Here is a 19995-nt window from a genome sequence, read left to right as displayed (position 1 = left end):
ATGATATTTTGTGACTCGAGCTATGTTGTGAAATCGTGGCCTTAAATCGCTATCTTCTTCGTGATTCTTATTCTGGTCCTTGTCCTTGTTGTGGTCCTTGTAACAATTCTTGTTGTATATGTCATGGTATTTATTGTTACGTCGATATCGAGTGAACCGCGCTGTAGAACTTAACTTCCGACGACCAAGAGTCGTCTCATTCCTTTTAAGGGTAACTGTACATAACCCATGTTCGGTCCACTGCTGTGGAGTAATGGTAGGCACATCTGACCGTGAAATGAGTGGGCCCGGGTTCAAATCCTGATTGGGACAAGTTACCTGGTTGAGGTTTTTTCCGAGGTTTTCCCCAATTGTAAAGCGAATGTCATGTAATCTATGGCGAATCCTCAACCTCATCTCGCCAAATATCATTTCACTATCACCAATCCCATCGAGGCTAAATAACCTAGTAGTTGATACAACATCGTTAAATAATCAATTTAAAAAAGACGTCAGATAAGCAGAGGAAGTTACAAAAGCTTGTGGTGGCGAATTTAAAGTTTCCGTGATGTTCAACAAAGGAAAGTACTACAAATGGGAGGAAAAGTAGATAGCCTATATTGGTGTATTCATCACATGATATTACACAGGAGATATCACTACATATGGTTGTAAATAACCAAGGACATTTTAAATCTGAATGTGTATTTTAGTAAGAACTGTAGGCACTGTGTATAAATCTCGATATGCATCTGAAAAAAATAGTAATCAACTTGGCAGAAATGTTCGTGTGTCACGATATAATTCGTAATATTTTATTTGTTAATGGCACTGTTATTTTTATTAAAGTACGTCAGCAGTTACATGTACTACACAAGTGTCTTAATTCTTTGGAAAACAACTATTTATGTCATTTGGCACAATAATATGAACATTTTCCATTTTGGTAATAAATTAAGTGGCAAGAAAATGTTCATATGTCACACCATATAATATTTCATATTTTTTACATTATTGATTATTCCTTTTCATTAAGATTTTCTGTTTATATTTTGGAATGCTTACGTTAAAAGACAGTGATGTCTCTTTCATAAACTCTTAAGTATTTAATTAAATATCCTGTGACGATCATAGTTACTTCGAAAATGTTATGTGTGTCACTATGGAATGACCCATCAGTATTGATAGTATTGTTACAAATTACAAAACCTGAAACTGTTAGAATGGGATCAGGAGTAGTGACAAAAAAATGTAATGTTGTAGGCCTACATCAACATGACTATTTTAATCCAGTGTCTAATAATGTGTGAAGGCCTTTTGAGATAAACAGTATTGAAAATGTGAGGGAAGGGGTATTCCTTGGTAATGGATTAGGCCTGTATACTTTATAATATTATTAACTATATATTGTTAAAGTACCTAGTAAATATCGTAATATGTATATTATATAATACTGTAAACGAGACATCACAGGCTGCAAACTAGATTATTCTTGTGTTTGTATAATTATACGAACATGTATGAAATAAACAAGACTACTATTGCTTAGGTTAGGATAGTATTATTTATATATTGTAATCGGGCTATATGGACAAATTTTCCAATATACTACTATCATAACTAAATAGGTAATGTTAACATTAATTTTCATACGCTTTTGTGGTGCGAGTTAAAATAATTCAAAGTAAAGTATAATAAAACTCCGACAACATTATAATCATGAACGTCAAATTCTCTTATTTCATTTATTTTTCAGTCCCTTATTTTCCATTGTTCTTTGGATTTATCATTAATAAAATATCAATTAACGGATAAATTATGTTATACTCAGTTGATAATATAAATAATATTCACGACAAATATATAAAAACAGAAGAGATAACGAATCATATTATTGCCGCCCGATACGGTCCATTACAACATTGTCTACATATTGCATTGCCTGGCAGAGATTCTGAATTATATTCAATACAAAGGCGTACTTTATCTTATCTCTTCGCTTCGCCCACGTGACAACTATAAATAGCTGCCTCGTTCCGAACTTGTCTATGTTCCGAACTTGCAAAGTTGCCAAGGTCATATAGGCCAATAATATTTATCCATGGTCATCAGTTGTCGACAGTACATACCGAGATTATCTCGTAAGCAAGAAATAATCGATTTAGAGTTCGTGTCTCGTGATGGTGTTGGTCATTGTGCCATCTGTTGACGATTATAGAACTACATCAAGCCGGCCTCGACTGCAAACCCTAAAGCCTATATAAAAGAGCTATCTGTTAGTATATATGATCTAGGCTGAGACCCATGATCTAGGGCCTAGGCTGAGACACAGTCTACTGAGATCGAGCTCTTCTCAAAACTGCGATAAATTACTGATTTTGACAGCTGTCATTATATACCATACTCCTGTAAGCAGGGGCGGACGAAAGGGGGGGGGGGAATTATGGGGATATATCCCCTCCCGAAATTTTGAGAAAAATACGAAACAAGAAACAAAAATAATATTGATTTTAATTCGTGAATGTACGTAGGAATTAGAGGGTTTTCCACGTAAATTCTCTTTGCTAAAAATGTTAAATAAACGTATCTTTGCATTGAAAGAAATCCCTATATCTGGGATTTTTCGTGCCTCTGCTTCACAACTCTGATCCACTGCCCACTGGAGATTAGCACTGTTCTCTGAACTTACTGCAAGAGATCCAACGCAAGAGGACTAATAATATAACTCATTATGAGTGACTAAGTGGCCAGGATCCGACGGAATAAGCACCATCTTAAATCACAAAGTGATTATTTTTCGCATATCATGATATGCACCTCTGCATATGTATGGACATTGTGCCATTGTCATACATCTCTATGACGCCGTGCATGAGGGTAGGCCACTAGAGGGAACCCAAGAAGTGGAACTTAAACTGAAAGGATTCGATCTGACATCGGGATGGGAATCCGGTGTGGCTTAGTGGATAAAGCATCAGCACGTAGAGCTGAAAACCCGGGTTCAAATCCCGTTGCCGGAGAGAATTTTTCTCTGTTCCACTCTTCCATCATCATATGATGACGGAGAATTTCTGCACTGAAATATTATCATATGCACTTCGGTACATCGTAATATAAGCCATACAGAAACCAACATTTTTAGTGTCAATGATTGTAGCTAGTCATGTTTTTAGCCTGTCACATGGTTTAGCCAGTCTACTACAGTCAGAACAGATAGACCTTAAGACATGCATTGAACTATGTGAGGATCTAGAAAGAGAACTGGAAGATTTTCGTTTAAATTTTCAGGCAGTGAACCTAGAGGCAAAAAGTGTTGCTGAACTTACTGGAATTATGCTGGAAATTCCAAGAACTGCAGGGAGACAAACACAGCATTCTAACTTCAAGACAGAGAGTCCTGAAGAGTATTTTAGGCTTTCAATTCTCCTTCCCTTCTTAGACTATTTAGCTTAAGGACAGGTTTTTAAATCATAAGGAAATCCTGAAGTCCATACAAACTTTGCTGCCTAAAAACATAGTGCGAGCATCAGATGAAGATTTAGAAACTGCTGTTGAGGCTATAGTAAATCAGTGGCCCAATGATGTTGATGCATCACCAGAGTCTTTCTTCAATGAACTGAAGATGTGGAGAAGAAATTTCCTTGATCAGAAAAATCTTCACCTAATGCCTACTGATTTTATATCATCTTTGAACAGGTGCAATGAAATTATTTTTCCCTGCACTCACAAGGCGATAAAACTTTTCTGCATGTTACTGTAACTACAGCAACACCAGAATGGTCGTTGTCAACATTGCAGTGTTTGAAGACTTACTTGAGGAGCGGACAGATTAAATGGACTGGTCTTGATGATGATACATAAAAATGTAGAAATAAAAGCTTATGAAGTACTGGATCAAATGTCTAAGAAGCCTCGTCACCTTCTTCTGTAAATATCACTCTGTCATTGTTTTTGTATTGCAGTCATTGTAAATATTAAAATTTAAAATTGTGGTTTATTTAACAACGCTCGCAATTGCCGAGGTTATATCAGCATCACTGGTGCGCCAGAATTTTTTCCCACAGGACTTCTTTTACATGCCAATAAATTTACAGATATGAGGCCTGTCACATTTAAGCACACTTAAATGCCATCGAACTGTGCTGGGATAGAACCCGCAACTTTGAGCATAGAAGGCTATACCGACTACACTACTCAGGCCAACTTGTGAATGTTTGTGACTCGGAAACAAATTGTGAGGATAATAAACTTATTTCTCATTATTCCATTTTTACTATCTCCTCAAATTCCTCCCCGAAAAAAAATCCTGTGTCCGCCCCTGCCTGTAAGCATTTCATAAATAATTTTTAACACACAATTGGAGTTTTGTCAAATCCTTTGCAGATATGTTTCACAACATATTAAAGATGCGATTTAAAAAAAAAAAACCTAAAATTCAAATTTTTTATCCAGAGTGTCCCCTTAACAGAACAGTTAATGACAGAAAACATGTGCTGCACATAATCTTAAATATGTTTTATAAACGCTTCTTAACCGAATAAAATAACTATATTGATGTTTGACACAGTTCTTTTATTATTATTATTATTATTATTATTATTATTATTATTATAAGTAGGTTATTTTACGACACTGTATCAACATCTCAGGTTATTTAGCATCTGAATGAGGTGAAGGTGATAATGCCGGTGAAATGAGTCCAGGGTCCTGCACCGAAAGTTACGCAGCATTTGCTCAAATTGGGTTGAGGGAAAACCCCGGAAAAAACCTCAGCCAGGTAACTTGTCCCAACCGGGATTCGAACCCGGGCCACCTGGTTTCGCGGCCAGACGCGCTAACTGGTTATTATTATTATTATTATTATTATTATTATTATTATTATTATTATTTGTAAGTGCAGTAACTTTTTAGGTACCTAAAACTGTTTTTCAGTGCCTACTTATGATCAGTTTAGAGCCTAGTTTAGGTGTCTAAAAGTAGATTAATGGCCTAAATGTCTGAAGTCTACTTATAATGTATATTTTTTTTCAGGTATCATTATGGCATTAATTTATCTTTTTTTTTTTTTTATCATTTAAGCGGACTCGGCGTACCTATCTTGTGCAATAAACTTGCGAGAACACTGTACGTGTTAGGAAGAGAGTGAGACAAAGGTACTGTATCTCACTCTTTCTTCTAACGGAGGCATCTTACGGCAACAGTGTACAGTACTAGCCAAGGCCCGTACGACTAATGCTTTTTTCTTAATCTGGAATCCTCTATAGTAGGCCTACACGCAGTGCAAGCATTGAAGGGACCAGACAACAAAATGAGAGTGCAAATTGCCAATAGTTCTTGATTCTTCTTACGTCAATATCATTGGAGTAATAATTATTCTAAATCTGAGACATACAGACACACGTGTTCTTAAATATGTTGTTGCTCTTCTGAATATATTACATAATTAATAAAGAACAATAATAATAATAATAATAATAATAATAATAATAATCATTTTTATAATTTATCAGTTCTATCAGCAGTCTAGTTTACTATAGCTCAATAGACAGAAAAATTATAAATTTTGGTCATTTATATTTTTTCTAGTGAAAATACTTAATATAATTGTCCAAAAGAACGATTCATATACCTCGTTGATTTTAATTTGATCCTCTGTCTGCGGTAAATGTAGGCCTACTACAGAATAGCTTCATTATAGTTTGCGAAAATGTTTTTATGTATTCACTCTTGAACGTGGGTGTTCACGATACATATTGGACTATCTATCACCCAACTTCTGGAAGACCGGCACGACATCTAACTTGTGTTTTTACAGAGTATTATCACAGTCTAGTATATACAGTCACGAAGCTCTATACGTAGTAAATATGCATCCATAGATAGTTGCTAACCACTAGGATCGCTGCTATCACCCCATTACAGACAATGCGAAATAGTACCTGCACAGTCTATTGTTCCTAGCAACCTCACAACTCAAGCTTCGTGACTGTATATACTAGACTGTGGTATTATGCTGACAGAGGATAGATGCCTATGACCGAAGCGGATGCAAATACAAGACTGTGAATTTCACACAACATTAAAACTTCGACTTTATACTTACGGCGCGTATCCATGAAGCGAGGCTGTCACGCGCGGCAGCCTCGCTTGTTGTTTGCCTTGCGGTTTGGTTCTTTTGGTAGCGAGGCAGGAACGTGAAGCAGCGTCAGCCACCAGTTAGTGCGCGGTAATTGAAGCAGTTAACGTCGGGTTGCTTGATGTCATCTTTATCAACGAATAGTCCACATGGAGCAAGTTAATCACTGCGAGACACCTTTGATCCCATCCAAAAACAGGCTTGATTTGGCTCATAGGTGAGGCAGCCGCGCACTATTGCGAGGAAAATTATCCACTGAGCGAAGCAAGCATCATGAGGCAGCCTCGGTTCGTGGATACGCGACTTACATCAGAGACTAGTACGTCTATTAAGAAGTATCCAGAGTTATGGAAATGTTTACTGAATTCTGCAGATCACAGGAAAGTAACTCAAGATTTTACTGAAATATACTTTCACAGGTTACAATAGAAGAAAAACGACGGCTGAAATGTCATTGATCTATTTCCCCTTCTCCAGTGTTTCGTTTGTGGCCTTAGGGTACGGCCACATGAGCTACATTTATCGCAGGTTTTCTGCTACAAATGTAGCTGCCGTAATTGTCGCAAAATGGGTGGCCACACGGGCACGACAATTATTACTGCTCAGTTTCTGCGTTAAATTTTGCTAAGTGTGGCCACATGACATGCCACACGTAGCGACATTTGTAGCTAGTTCTTTTGCGTTTTGCAGCACTCAACAGTAGCATAGTGGAAGCTTTCTTCCGAGAAGGATTATGAAGCCAAAGTCGCTTTGTGTGTATTGTTAGTGTACATTATTACCACAGTCTAATATATACAGTCATGAAGCTCAATACTAACTAAATATGCAAACATAGATAGTTGCTCACCACCAGGATCGCTACTATCGCCTCATCACAGTCTCTTTCCCTAGCAGATGATAAAATGTATTGTACTTTCGATATCGTGTTCTTTTGAAAAAATTAACACCTTCCTTCCACTATTGAAATATGAAATACATCAGGTTTATATATTATTTTCATAAAATATATATTATATTCTATAAACTCATCTTCCTGGATCTTTAGGAAGAAGGATAACTCTAACCTATTTTTCTTACAATTTATAGTACTACAAAAGACTCCTTGTCCAATATTATTATTCAAATTATTGTATTTAGCCATTTACAGTTATCACAACCGATAACGAACATTTCACAGTTTACATAGCTTTTCACAAAAATGAGAAATACGGCACAGTCAATGCCTTTTCGATCTAGACCAGGCCGTAATGTCTGTTCAGGTTTTCTATTTCAGTGTATGGATCTCAGTGAAATATTATATTATAACTTTATTGCGTATCATTGCTAAGTTTTATTTAATGTAATGTGTCCATAACTTATGTTTACTTCTTGTTGCATAATATGTTGCAGAAATAATTACAAAACTGTGTTATTTTAATGTGAAGAGAATTTTACGTGTTAAAATAAGCTGTTCGCATCAACATTTTAAGTTTAGAATGGAAACTATTTTGAGGTTTATTAAAAAAGAATTTATATTGTGATTTCAATTTAGCACATCTACCTTCCTTAATTTTAGACAAAACATTTACCACACCACTCCTATGAAATTAGTGTACGTACGTGTTACTTCGTCTCTTAAGTAGATAAATACAACAATTCAGTATTCAATTGTAGTATTAAAATACAGACAAATTGAATGTCTGGGGTATCATACATGACATTATGGTTAATTATAATGTATGATTGCGAATTTAGGAATATAAGTTAAATATAGTAAACATAACCTATAATTTTCATATGAATGGCAAGGAATTGGAGATCACTAAATTTAGACAGAAAGGAGCAACTGGTACAGTAAACGTAACCTATAATTTCAATATATCTAAATATCCGTGCGGTGCAATTGAAAATTATTGAATCATGCATAAATGAATGTACAAGAATTTCGCAATATTTAATCGAAATAAAGGCAGGTATTACACATACGAACAACGTAATTTTCACACAAAAAATAATATTACACTTTAACTCTCAAGGAATTACGTCTGCTAATCACTATTTTCAATTTTATTAATGCAATTACACTACATTTTAGAGAAATATACTGTAGGTTACTCTTTACGCATTCCAATTAATTTATATGGTTGAAACGCCACCCTTCGTGATCAAGTTAAGCGAGTCACATGGTCTGCCTTACGGCCTGTATTAGATCATGATGGCAGTGACACAGTCTATTGTTCCTATTACACACAGTGCTCCAAGCGGTTAGCAACTATCGCAAGAAATGCAACTCGTTGGCAAAAAATCATCCCAAGCTTCGTGACTGTATATAGTAGACTGTGTTATTACGGTCACACACAATTGTAATGCACATGAGAAGAAAATTTATAGCAGTGCCATAAAGTTGATTTTTATTCCTGGTGTCGATTTTACAACAGGCAATATTGTTTGTCAGTAACAATCGGAAGTACGGTGTGGGTGAAGGGTTTGCTGAAAGGCTGTATGAAGACCTAATTTCTCGTGGTTCTGTAGAAGGGTCATTGGGATTTACAACAGATTAGACATGCTCTTCCCTTGTCAATACATGAATTTCTAAAGCATCTCCAAGTAAAAAGGAGTTTTAAACAAGACCCAAAACACAACACAAAGAGACAATCTGTTTGTAACATATTTGAGAGATCTGTCTTGTAAAAGAAATGTGTTTTTTTTTTTTTTTTTTTTATACCAAATGAAGTCACTGTGAAGGGTTTACTGGAATGCTACTGTATAGATTTTATTATTGAAGGATACCTTTGTTCGAAAATGAAAAAAATATGTACTCTCAAAGAGCGATATTTTGAAAAGAGTACAAATAAACACATCTATTATAAAAGTTCTCTTTTTCTTGGTTTTGCAGATTGCTTATTGGACGTTGCAGCAATTTAAACTTGACCCTTATATCCCAAAATACAACTCAAAGTGAAAATGTTTTTATAATACAATAATATTTATAAACAATACTGATTTGTGAGGTCTGTCCTGCAAAAGAATTGTACGTTTTTTTACCAAACAAACTTGCTGTGAAATGTTTGCTAGAACGTTTTTGTATACATTTTATTATTGAAGAATTCTTTAGGTCGAAATTGAAAGAAGAAAAATGTATGTACTTTGAAAGAAAGATATTTTGAAGAGAGTTAACAATAGGGCAACTTAGCCTGGACTATACATAAGCGAAGCAATATTTATTGGCACCGTATTGTTAGTAACAAAATATGTCATAATATATTGGCATCCGATTGTTATAAATCTGTCATGATAATAATTTCCCATCTACAAGTCAATCTCCCTCTCTACTTCACTCCCTCATAAACACAAGTTGATTCTGTTGTTATGATTACATATGAGCTATTCCATCTCAAATCGACCGAAATATAGAGAAAATTGACCTTACAATTTCTAAATACAATGAAACCTTTTTTGTACGTAGAGAACTGTGATACAATGCTTTGTGCAAAGTTTGAGGCATCAGAACTTCATAGTGTTTAAATTTAAAATATTTAAATTTATTGTATTTTCATAAAATTTGCAACTTTTAACTGTTGTAACTCCGAAACCCTTTCAGCCAATGATCAAAATCATGGTTTATTTTGATGCTGAGAAATTAAAGTTTATATTAACATATAAACAGATTTTCTTACTTTTTATGGAAATGGAGAAATTTAGATTTTTCCTCATTAAGACGCCTTTGCCTAGGAAAAAATATTTAAAAAATATATAGTCAGATTCCGCATTGAAATTACAAATAAACACATATTTTTTACTGATGGTATGTTGATAAGAAAGTATTGAAAATATCAAATAAAGAAAATAAATAGTATGTGAGTGAACTAACCAGGTGACTGTGAGACAGGAGCTAGCCGAGACAGGCAAGGCCAGGAGACAAACACGTGATGTTTCGTCTAGTAGCGCATAGCTGGGCTAGTTTTATCACAAATTTTCATAAACACAGGAGTAAAATGACGCCCAACGCTTGCTTATCATCATCTCTTGGCCAGTGCGTGTGGTACTGCACTGTTCAAATCTAGGCGTGTGAAAATAATTTATTTAATACCCTCGAAACTTATTGCCATACCACTAAGCAAACAATGCCGAATTCCTCTTAATAATGCTAGGTTTTTTCTCAATATATTTTTACATTTTTACAAATTGGCAAAAAGCCTAAAAGTAAGTAAAATCAGATTATCTGTCTCTCTGTACACAATAAAAATAAGGATTACTTATCATAACCTACCAAATGTCAGCTTCAAAATGAGCTCTTGTTCAATGTTCTACAGTAAATGGTTCCAGAGTTCTGAGCGCTGAAAGAGGCTTGTTTTTCTAAAATACGCTAAATTTGTCGCTCAAAAATACGAAAACCATTTGACTTTCGATAGTATATTTTTGCAAATGCACTCCCCTCAGCACCTTCTATAAATAGGGGAAAAAAATTAGAGTATAAAAAAATGCGAGGATTTTTACTGATCGATTTCATATGGAATAGCCCATATACATACTGAGAATTTCAACCATTGAAAAAAGAGTTTACGTTATCTTAAACATGATAGATCACGTTTCTCAGATTATTAAATTTCGGGGGAGGGGGAAACTGAAAGGTGAATCTTAGGGTATGTTACAGTCTCATATCTCAAAGTTTTTCACAAACAAAAGATATTCTAACATTATAAGATAAGCGGGGTGGTACAAATTGCGATATCTTAGAGCTAATTCGAGAGTCAAATTTCACTGCACTCATCTATATCACTTGTTTTATTTTTTAATACATTAGGCCTGAATAAAATGGCAAAGTATTGTATGCCTGGCTGCAAATTCAATTACCAAAAGGGAACTTAGTAGCGATATTTACTTTTCCTTCTGATGAAGTAACAAAAAACAGGAGTAAGATTAAGAAAAGTATTTACAATTAACTTACGCATGTATTCATATGCATTTGTAAATTTACTTTGCACTAAATTATTGTAATTCTCTACTGTAAAATGAATAACTTTGATTTGTTATTTCACTGTTTTTAAAGTCTTAATCTGTGTGTCCTTTACATGACATTTGAGTTTCGCTTTCTATCTCATTCCTAAAAAGTTAAAGCATGGCCATTCATTTTACATGGTTGTTTGTACTTCTATTACAATTTTTGTTGTTGTTTTCTTTTGCATGATATTTATTCTTAATTTATTGTCAGTTAGTAGATAAAAGTCTTTTGACTTGTATATTCTTTGACTCGCTGAGTTTCCTTTGGGAATTACTAAAGTGGAAAGAAATATATTAGGGAAAATTAATTTTAGAAACAACGAATAATTATAGTAATCTTCTTAATATATAAAATTGAATGTGGGTATGTATGTATGTATGTGTGTATGTTCTCTATACAAATCTATATGCATTGACCAATATGTGCCAAAGTTTGCACATTTAACCTTCATAACCAGGAGAAGAACATAGGCCACATTAAAATTGTGCAAATGGACCATAAGTTAATTAAAAAATAAAAAATAGAAATAAATACGATTAAACATTCATTTATAATATTAAAATGCAATCTTCTATAGTCAATTGTTTTTTATTATTGTCTGTTGTATTCAATATCGAATTTCACGAGGCCATGGAAATTATAACACGAAATGGAATAACATTGTTGATATACATCATGAAGGCCAAAATCTAGATAATTCATGCAATAAGTATCTTTACGCAGTCCAGGACCATAATAATATTGCGAATTTCTCGATGCAGTTGTAGATAGTGACCAGACTGTGTTTTATCCAAATGAATTCTTGAATTCTTTGAAACCACAAAGATTGCCACCATATAATTTAATACTTAATATGAATCACCAATTTGTACTATTGCGAAATATTGATCCACCAAAATTATGCAGCGGAACAAGAATTGGCGTGAAAAAAACTCATTCAAAACGTAGTAATAGAAATGGCAATAGGTATTAACTGGCAAAACAAAAGGAGAAGATGTTTTTATCCCACGCATTCCTATGATACTCACTAGCATGCCTTTCGATTTTAAGTAACAGCAATTTCACTGCAACTAGCATTTGTAATAGCCATATTAAAATGAAGCTCAAGGACAGTCACTCAAAGTTGCAGACATTAACTTAAAAACTGAGTGTTTTTCACATTTTCAACTATAGTTTATACAAAGAAGTAGGGGAGAGTTGGGCTCCCGGCACCACAGCCTACCCGGCCCTGCAGTGAGCATAGTGTTTCCCTTCATAGTCAGTACATTAAAACAGCTGGCGCATGCGCCCTGATTTACGTGTCTTGCCCATTGCCATAATACGCTAGGCTGGTAGGCGCTATTGAAAGCGCTTTGGTGATGAAATTACTGTATTATAGTGTTTATTTGAACTTCTGGTGGTAAAGTGAGTGTGTTATAGAGTTTATTTGAACAAAGTGAGGTATAACTAGTGCGATATTGTTGTAATATGGCAGAAGATCACTGTATAATTGAACAGATTTTTAAAAAGCCTTTCGGTTGTAGATCATTTAGCGAAAAAGTTGAAATTGTAACTGTGGGGGAAGACCAGTGCTGGCGCTTCCGAACTTAAAATTTTTACATAAAGAAAAGAGTAGAGAATATTTACGTTATTTCAATGTGAACCAATATGTGAAAACTAATTGGGTAATCGGATGCTGTCATCTTAATAAATTATTTTGTTGGCCATACTTATTATTTTGTAACGAACAAAGTGTGTGGAACAAAGAGGGTTATTTAAATTTAAATAATTTCAGCAATGCCATTGTCAAACACGAATGATCGCAGTGTCATTTGCATTCGGTTGTTCAGCTTTCTTGTTTTGGAAGTGTTCGTATTGACATCCAACTTGATCAACAATTGAAATTGGATGTGGCATGTCACAATGAAATGGTGAAGAAGAACAGAGAAATATTGAAATGCCTAATTGACGCAATGTGCTTCTTAGCCATGCAAGAACTGCCATTCAGAGGGCATGGCGAAAGTGAAGATTCACTTAACAAAGGCAACTATATAGAACTTTTACATTTGTTGAGCAGCTACGACACTACTCTTCGAGAGCATCTAGAGTCGTCTACAACATTTAAGGGCACATCGAACAGAATTGTCGACCTGGTTGGCGAGTTGATATAGCGCTGGCCTTCTATGCCCAAGGATGCGGGTTCGATCCCGGGCCTGGTTGATGGCATTTAAGTGTGCTTAAATGCAACAGCCTCATGTCGTAGATTTACTGGCATGTAAAAGAACTCCTGCGGGACAAAATTCCGGCACATCCGGCGACGCTGATATAACCTCTGCAGTTACGAGCGTCGTTAAATAAAACATAACATTTTAACATTTAACATCGAACAGAATTCAAAATGACCTGATAACTGCTATCAGTGGCGTGTTGATGGAATCTATTAAGAATGACATTTCCATGGCCCAGCATGTTGCAATTATTTTAGATGAAACATCCAATGTAAGCAACAAATCACAACTATCCACCACTCTCAGGTATGTCCATGACCAGACAGCACAGGTTCAAGAAACGTTTATTTCCTTCATTGATGTGAGTGCAGATAGATCCGCTAATGGTTTATTTAACCATGTAATGGCACATAATGGCATCTTATGATATCAGAGACAAATTAGTTGGTCAAACATATGACGGTGCGGCAGTGATGGTTGGAGAAATAAATGGACTTACAACCAAAGTTCAAGACATTTATCCTAGAGCTCTATTTGTTCATTGTTTCAGTCATGTCCTAAATCTAGTCTTATCTCAGTCAGCTATGAGTATTAAGGAGTGCCGGATCTTTTTTCAAACATTGAATGGAGTAAGTAGCTTCTTCTCCAAGTCTACAAAATGCGCGCATGCTCTTACTGAATATTCTAACAGAATAATTCCAAGAAATGCACCCACAAGATGGAATTTCTCTTCCAGAATAGTCAATATTGTAAAGGAGAACCGTGAATTGCTGGTGGACTTTTTTAAAAATATACTCAACAACTCATCAGACTGGGAAAGTGAAACTGTTGCTCTTGCACGTGGATATTTGTCTTTCCTTTCAGAGTTTGAGACCAAATTTCTTCTAAATGTGTTATCAAAGATCTTTGCATACACTGATATTCTGTACAAAATTCTTCAAACGAAGCATTTGGATATTCTGTATTGTGTAGAAAAAATTAATGAAACAAAACGTATTGTTCTACACGAGAGAGACAGATTTGATGCATTTGTAATGAAGTCGAATGTGAAGAAGTGCAGCGAAAAAGAAAATGATGTCATAAAATACAAGAGAATATTTTTTGAAATAATAGACAATGTGACAAACCATATCGTCGTGTGAATGCAAGAATTAGGTAACTCGAAATTTGCGTTTTTAGTTAGCTCTTTTATAGCATAGCAAAAATCGCACAAAATGTAATGCAAGAACTTGGTACCTGATTGAACGATACCAGTAACATCTATTTTCCAATATAACAAATAGGTGAATGAAAACGAGACTTATTCCTTAGTGCAATAAATAAGTAAATGGGCAATGTCACAAAATATGAAAAATCAAGTTACCTAGTTCTTGCATTCACACGACGATATTACAGATAGGTTTGGAAATCTCTCTCATTTGGAATTTATTTCATTGCTTGATCCAACCAAATTTCAGTCTTATAAATTAAATTTTCCTAATTCCACCCTGGATGCGCTGAATGTAAAGTACAGTGCAATGTTTGACATAGTCCGTCTAAAAAATGAACTGACAGTCCTATATTCAATGGAGGAGTTTCGTGGAAAATACCCTCATGAACTGGTAACACATTTAAAATCAAAACAACTCCACACCGCATTTGTCGAATTGTACAAATTGACCCTACTGGTCTTGACCATACCAAGCACATCTGCATCTACTGAGAGGTCATTTTCTGCCCTTAAGCACATTAAATCATTTCAAAGATCAACTCAAGGGCAAGAAAGATTGAGCAATCTAGCCTTGATGTCCATGGAGAAGAAAAAAGCTGAAAGAAATCCGAAAATCCCCTACATTCCACAGCGATGTCATTGAGGAGTTTTCTAAAAAGGGACGCAAAATGGAGTTCACCTTCAAGTAAATAAGGTATGATTTATTTAATTACTAATTTATTTTATCATTAGTTTCCGAAGGTTTCCGTTTTCTTACCCTCCTTCTGGCTGCTGCTCTGGTTTGATGTCAGAACTCACTAAAATTATATCAAATATAAAATTATTATCAATATGTTAGAGATATTGTAAGTTGTATACCTATGTAGCATGCAAACATGAAGAGCCTACCCTAATGCAATAGGATCCGCACGCCACTGCTGTAAGTGAGTTATTATGAAATCTGTAAGTTACTGTAATTTTATATAAAATCATTTCCTTGGATTTGCACTTTCCCTCAATTTACACCATGTTTCCCCTGGTCCCTTGAGAAGTGTAAAAGAGAGGTTGTACTATGCAGGATGATTCATGACCCATGCATTAGGAATCAGTTTATAGGTCATTGTGAGAAAAACTGTCACATGAACATACATACGATGATGAATATTTAAGGAACTACAGCTATTCCAATCCTAAGAAAGTAGAAGCAGTTGTGAAGAGAATTAATGGGAATCAATTAAAACTATACAGAAAGATCATGATGAATATTTAATACGATGCGAAACTGCAGTCAGCACCATCTGACAGAAGGGGGTTCAAATAAGATGATCAGCGCCCGACGTAGTGTGTGGTGAACATTAGAACTACGTGTTGGGTAGATTACCCAGAGTTCTTTATTTATCTGTTCGTTCGAGACGAACAGACGATGCTAGAGAAGACAAGATGGCAGCCAGAAACTTGCTAATGAGTGGACATAAAGTGATATTAAATGTGTGCATAGCACTGTATGTTAAACAGTGATGTTTATGGACGTTGTAAAAATAGTGTTGTTGAATGTATTGTAAAGTAATAGAATATAATAAATTGAACTATGTAAGTAGTTTTTGCAGAATTTCCATTGCGCTGTACACTAAATACCCAAAGAATACAATCCCAATTATCTAACCTTTTGCTTTATTTTCTGTCTCTGTTTGGTTATATTTTAATTGGGTAGTGTAAAAAAGATCATCTCTTTACTCTTCCTGCTGGCTCTGGTAAGAATTTTCAGTGGAAGATGGTGTGAGAAATAAAAATGTAAATGTTTTATTTTAAAGTGGGTTAGTTGAGAATATCGATGAGGGTGGAAGAGAATGAATATTTTCTGCATAGTTTAACATTTTCGTCACCAGGTGCGTTGCTAGATGTAATAATTTTTCCACCGTCCAACAAATGGCAGCAAGATCAGTTTCTACATTAGCACCTCTAGCATGTGTTACGGGAAACTCAGTAAGTTTCGCATCCTATTATATATTCATCCATGGAAAGATTATTAAAAAATACTGTACTGGTATTAAACAGAAACTAAGCAAATTTCAGTTTGAAAGGACATTTTCAAATATTCCTCCTTCCACTTCATGCACTTTGTGGCACAGATGTGAATCACTAGCATAGCATTTCATAGCTCAGTCTAGTTGATAAGCACAGTAGTGTTCACAATATCAGTAACTAATTGTTCTCAAGTCTGTACTTTCGTAAGTGAACTGCTACTACACGAGGAAAGTGAAGGGAGACACCATCATGTTGATAATACATTCATCGCCTGGTCTCTAATGGGACCTCTTCCAATGTAACATCACAAAATGGTTGTTAGGCTACTTATCGACAACTGATGTCACCAGACCTGACCTCTCTGCATTTCACGTTTCAGCAGAATCTCACTCTCCTTAGTCTGGCCACACTATTTATTAAGATGAAAACATGTTACAAGCTTGATTCATAGTACAACATATGGATTTTTACAGTGTTCATATAACATGGTTTGTTCGAATTACCTTGCATATTCAACACTTTTCCAAGTGTCACTTAATTGATGAAAGTATCTCCTACAATCATAGTTTAATTTACGCATTCCAAAATATGTTGTATATCTAAGTCTTAATGAGATGATTGTACATACCTTGTGGCCTATCTTGAAGATTTGATCGTAATCCAGACAGTTTGTATTGATCATGATCGAATCTGTGTCACCATAAATAACTTGAAAATTCATCTTCTCCACGAGGTCCTTCGTGTTCATTAATATTTCTCTGCCTTTTGCTTAAAACGAGAAAAAACAAATGAAAAATAACAAAGCATAAACTTCCTTTCCTTTCTTACAGAACTGTACCTGACTACAAGTATATGGTGTTTTTACAAAGTTTAGGGACACCTTATAATTCTGTTACCTTATAATCCTTATAATAAGGACTGTCGTCCTTATCGAGAATTTATAAGTTTTTCAAACAAAATAAACAGTCTTACATTTTCAGCATTAAAGTTGAAAATGAATGAATAACTAATCGGTGCATAATTCTCAATTGTTGATGGATGATGTAGGATATATTACTCTTTAAATTAGTAAAGATCAACTATTTGTAAAAAATACTTTTCTTTGTGAATGTCCTAGCACTTTCTAAAGTTTTAAGTTTAAAAAAAATGGGGACATTTTGTTATTGGTTGATTCATCTGTAACTCTTGAATGGAGCTGCGTTCCTTGGGATTACAGTGGTAGGGAGGCGCAGCTGTGCAAACCTCATAACTATTACTGTACTGTCTCTATTCAGCAGTCACAGAAGAACCGACTATTAACAAAAGTCCCCATTTTTTAAAACTTCAAACCTTAGAAAGTGCTAGGACATTCACAAAGAAAAGTATTTTTTACAAATAGTTGATCTTTACTAATTTAAAGAGTAATATATCCTACATCATCCAGCAACAGTTGAGAATAGTACACCAATTAATTAGGTTACTCATTCATTTTCAATGTTTGAAATGGGTAGGGCATGTAGCACGTATGGGCGAATCCAGAAATGCATATAGTGTGTTAGTTGGGAGGACGGAGGGAAAAAGACCTTTGGAGAGGCCGAGACGTAGATGGGAAGATAGTATTCAAATGGATTTGGGGGAGGTGGGATATGATGATAGAGACTGGATTAATCTTGCTCAGGACAGGGACCAATGGCAGGCTTATGTGAGGGCGGCAATGAACCTCCGGGTTCCTTAAAAGCCAGTAAGTAAGTATTCATTTTCAACTTTAATACTGAAAATGTTGTTGTTTTCTAATGCCAGGCGTTTGACAAAGTCATTTGACCCCTTGCACTCCAATATTTTTCAAATATATTATCATGGTCAGCCAATGAAGCACAGATTTTGAGCTATGCAGGTGTTTGGCCAAACAGTCATGGCCTGTTGCCAATCTAAATGCAGCTACAGACGATTTTCGTGGTAAATCGGGAATTAACTGTGGATTATGATGCAGTAACTTCCATTTTTTCCCTTGAGATTGTGATATCAAATTTTGTTTGTTGAAGTCTAAGTATGTAGATTTAATAAATCTTTTCACAGAGTAAATTTACTAAAATACTGAAAATGTAAGACTATTTATTTTGTTTGAAAAACTTATAAATTCTCGATAAGGACTAACAGTCATCATATAAATACCGAAACTGCACTAAAAATTAGTCTTTGCTATTGTTAATCAACAGTTATAAACATGTTAGTTTCTCTAATAATTTAAGGCCATGACAGCATTTCATAAGAATTATAAGGTGTCCCTAAACTTTCTAGCAACACTGTATTTAAATTAGAATGTTATTGTTGTGACAACTGGTATGTGTGGATAAATTGATGACGGTTTGAATGTAGATCAGATTGCCAAGCATTAACAATTCTCATGCATGTGCAATAATTTTAGACAGTACAAGGTAGAGAGAAACATATGTTCTCATTCACTTTGCTACCAGAATTCTGAATAGTGGTAACACAGAGGCTAAAAGAACTAATGAACTGACCAATACCAAGCACACATTAGCAACAAGTCTATTAGTGAATTCTTTAAGAAGGAAAAAATGTTTCTAGAATTTCATTAGGGTATTAGAATGATTGTCAATCCTACACAGTATACGTGTGTGTGTGTGTGTGCGCGCCTGTGCACACAAGTGAGTGCATGTGTACGTATCAGAAAAAATAACATCTACTCCCTCTGTCCCATAATAATTGTCCAGTATGCCGAAATGGTATTATAGTAATTACAGACGACGGGGCAAATGAGAAGTGCACGCATGAGGAGAAGCGCTGTAGATCAGTGCACAAGGTTATGCAGAGCAATAACGTGATTTTATCGAGACAAGCAACACACATCACCCAGAAGATTACCGAAAGTGGGTATTGGTTTTCAACTCACCGGTGTGTCACTATATACAAACAATTGTAGCAAAGCAAGCTGGAAATCGTTAGTAGAGCATACTCCTGCAGTGAGTACGTACGTTTGAACAGACATGAACATTCTGGGAACACAACTGGCGGTAGTGAATGACAGGGGTAGCAAGAACCTTACAGACAGTGAACGGCAGGCGGTATAGGAGTTTTTGTTGAAAAACACTATGGCTGACATAGTGAAGAAAGGTGCCATAACAGATGCGGCCGAGAAATTTCATGTCAGTAAAAGAACAGCACGCTGCATTTGGCAACGGGGGAGGCAATCTTTGGAAAGTGGATTCATGCCCATCACCAAATTAATCCCAGCAATAAATGCAAAATGGCCTCCTGGACCGCGCACAGGGAGAATTCAGGTGTCAGTTCAGCAGGACAATGCGCGTCCGCATATTGCTCCCAATGACCGCACCTGGATGGACGCTGCAGCAGCCAGTGGAATCACTTTAGAACTCGTGTGCCAACCGCCAAACAATCTGAATACGAATGTTTTAGATCTGGGGTACTTCCGGGCAATTCAGTCTCTCCAGCATCAGGCAGCTCCACAAACTATTGA

At 35.5% G+C, this 19995-nt stretch overlaps 1 protein-coding gene across 7 annotated transcripts in view; it reads right to left on the bottom strand.

Annotated features, from left to right (window-relative positions):
- Nucleotides 1-19995, bottom strand: part of LOC138710159 (DNA polymerase alpha catalytic subunit-like) — an 81747-nt gene that overhangs the window by 55854 nt on the left and 5898 nt on the right. For all 7 annotated transcript variants that reach the window (XM_069840791.1, XM_069840789.1, XM_069840794.1 and 4 more), the window contains one exon: nt 17146-17285. Coding sequence is in view for 1 of the 7 variants with exons in the window: in XM_069840794.1 (XP_069696895.1) it covers nt 17146-17285 (140 nt within the window). In the remaining 6 variants the exon portion in view is untranslated. The remainder of the gene's footprint in view (nt 1-17145; nt 17286-19995) is intronic.

Source organism: Periplaneta americana, chromosome 12 (assembly GCF_040183065.1).
Source record: "Periplaneta americana isolate PAMFEO1 chromosome 12, P.americana_PAMFEO1_priV1, whole genome shotgun sequence".
Taxonomy (NCBI): domain Eukaryota; kingdom Metazoa; phylum Arthropoda; class Insecta; order Blattodea; family Blattidae; genus Periplaneta; species Periplaneta americana.
The sequence above is the reverse complement of the archived record's forward strand: the minus strand, read 5'-3'. Positions and strand labels throughout refer to the sequence as shown.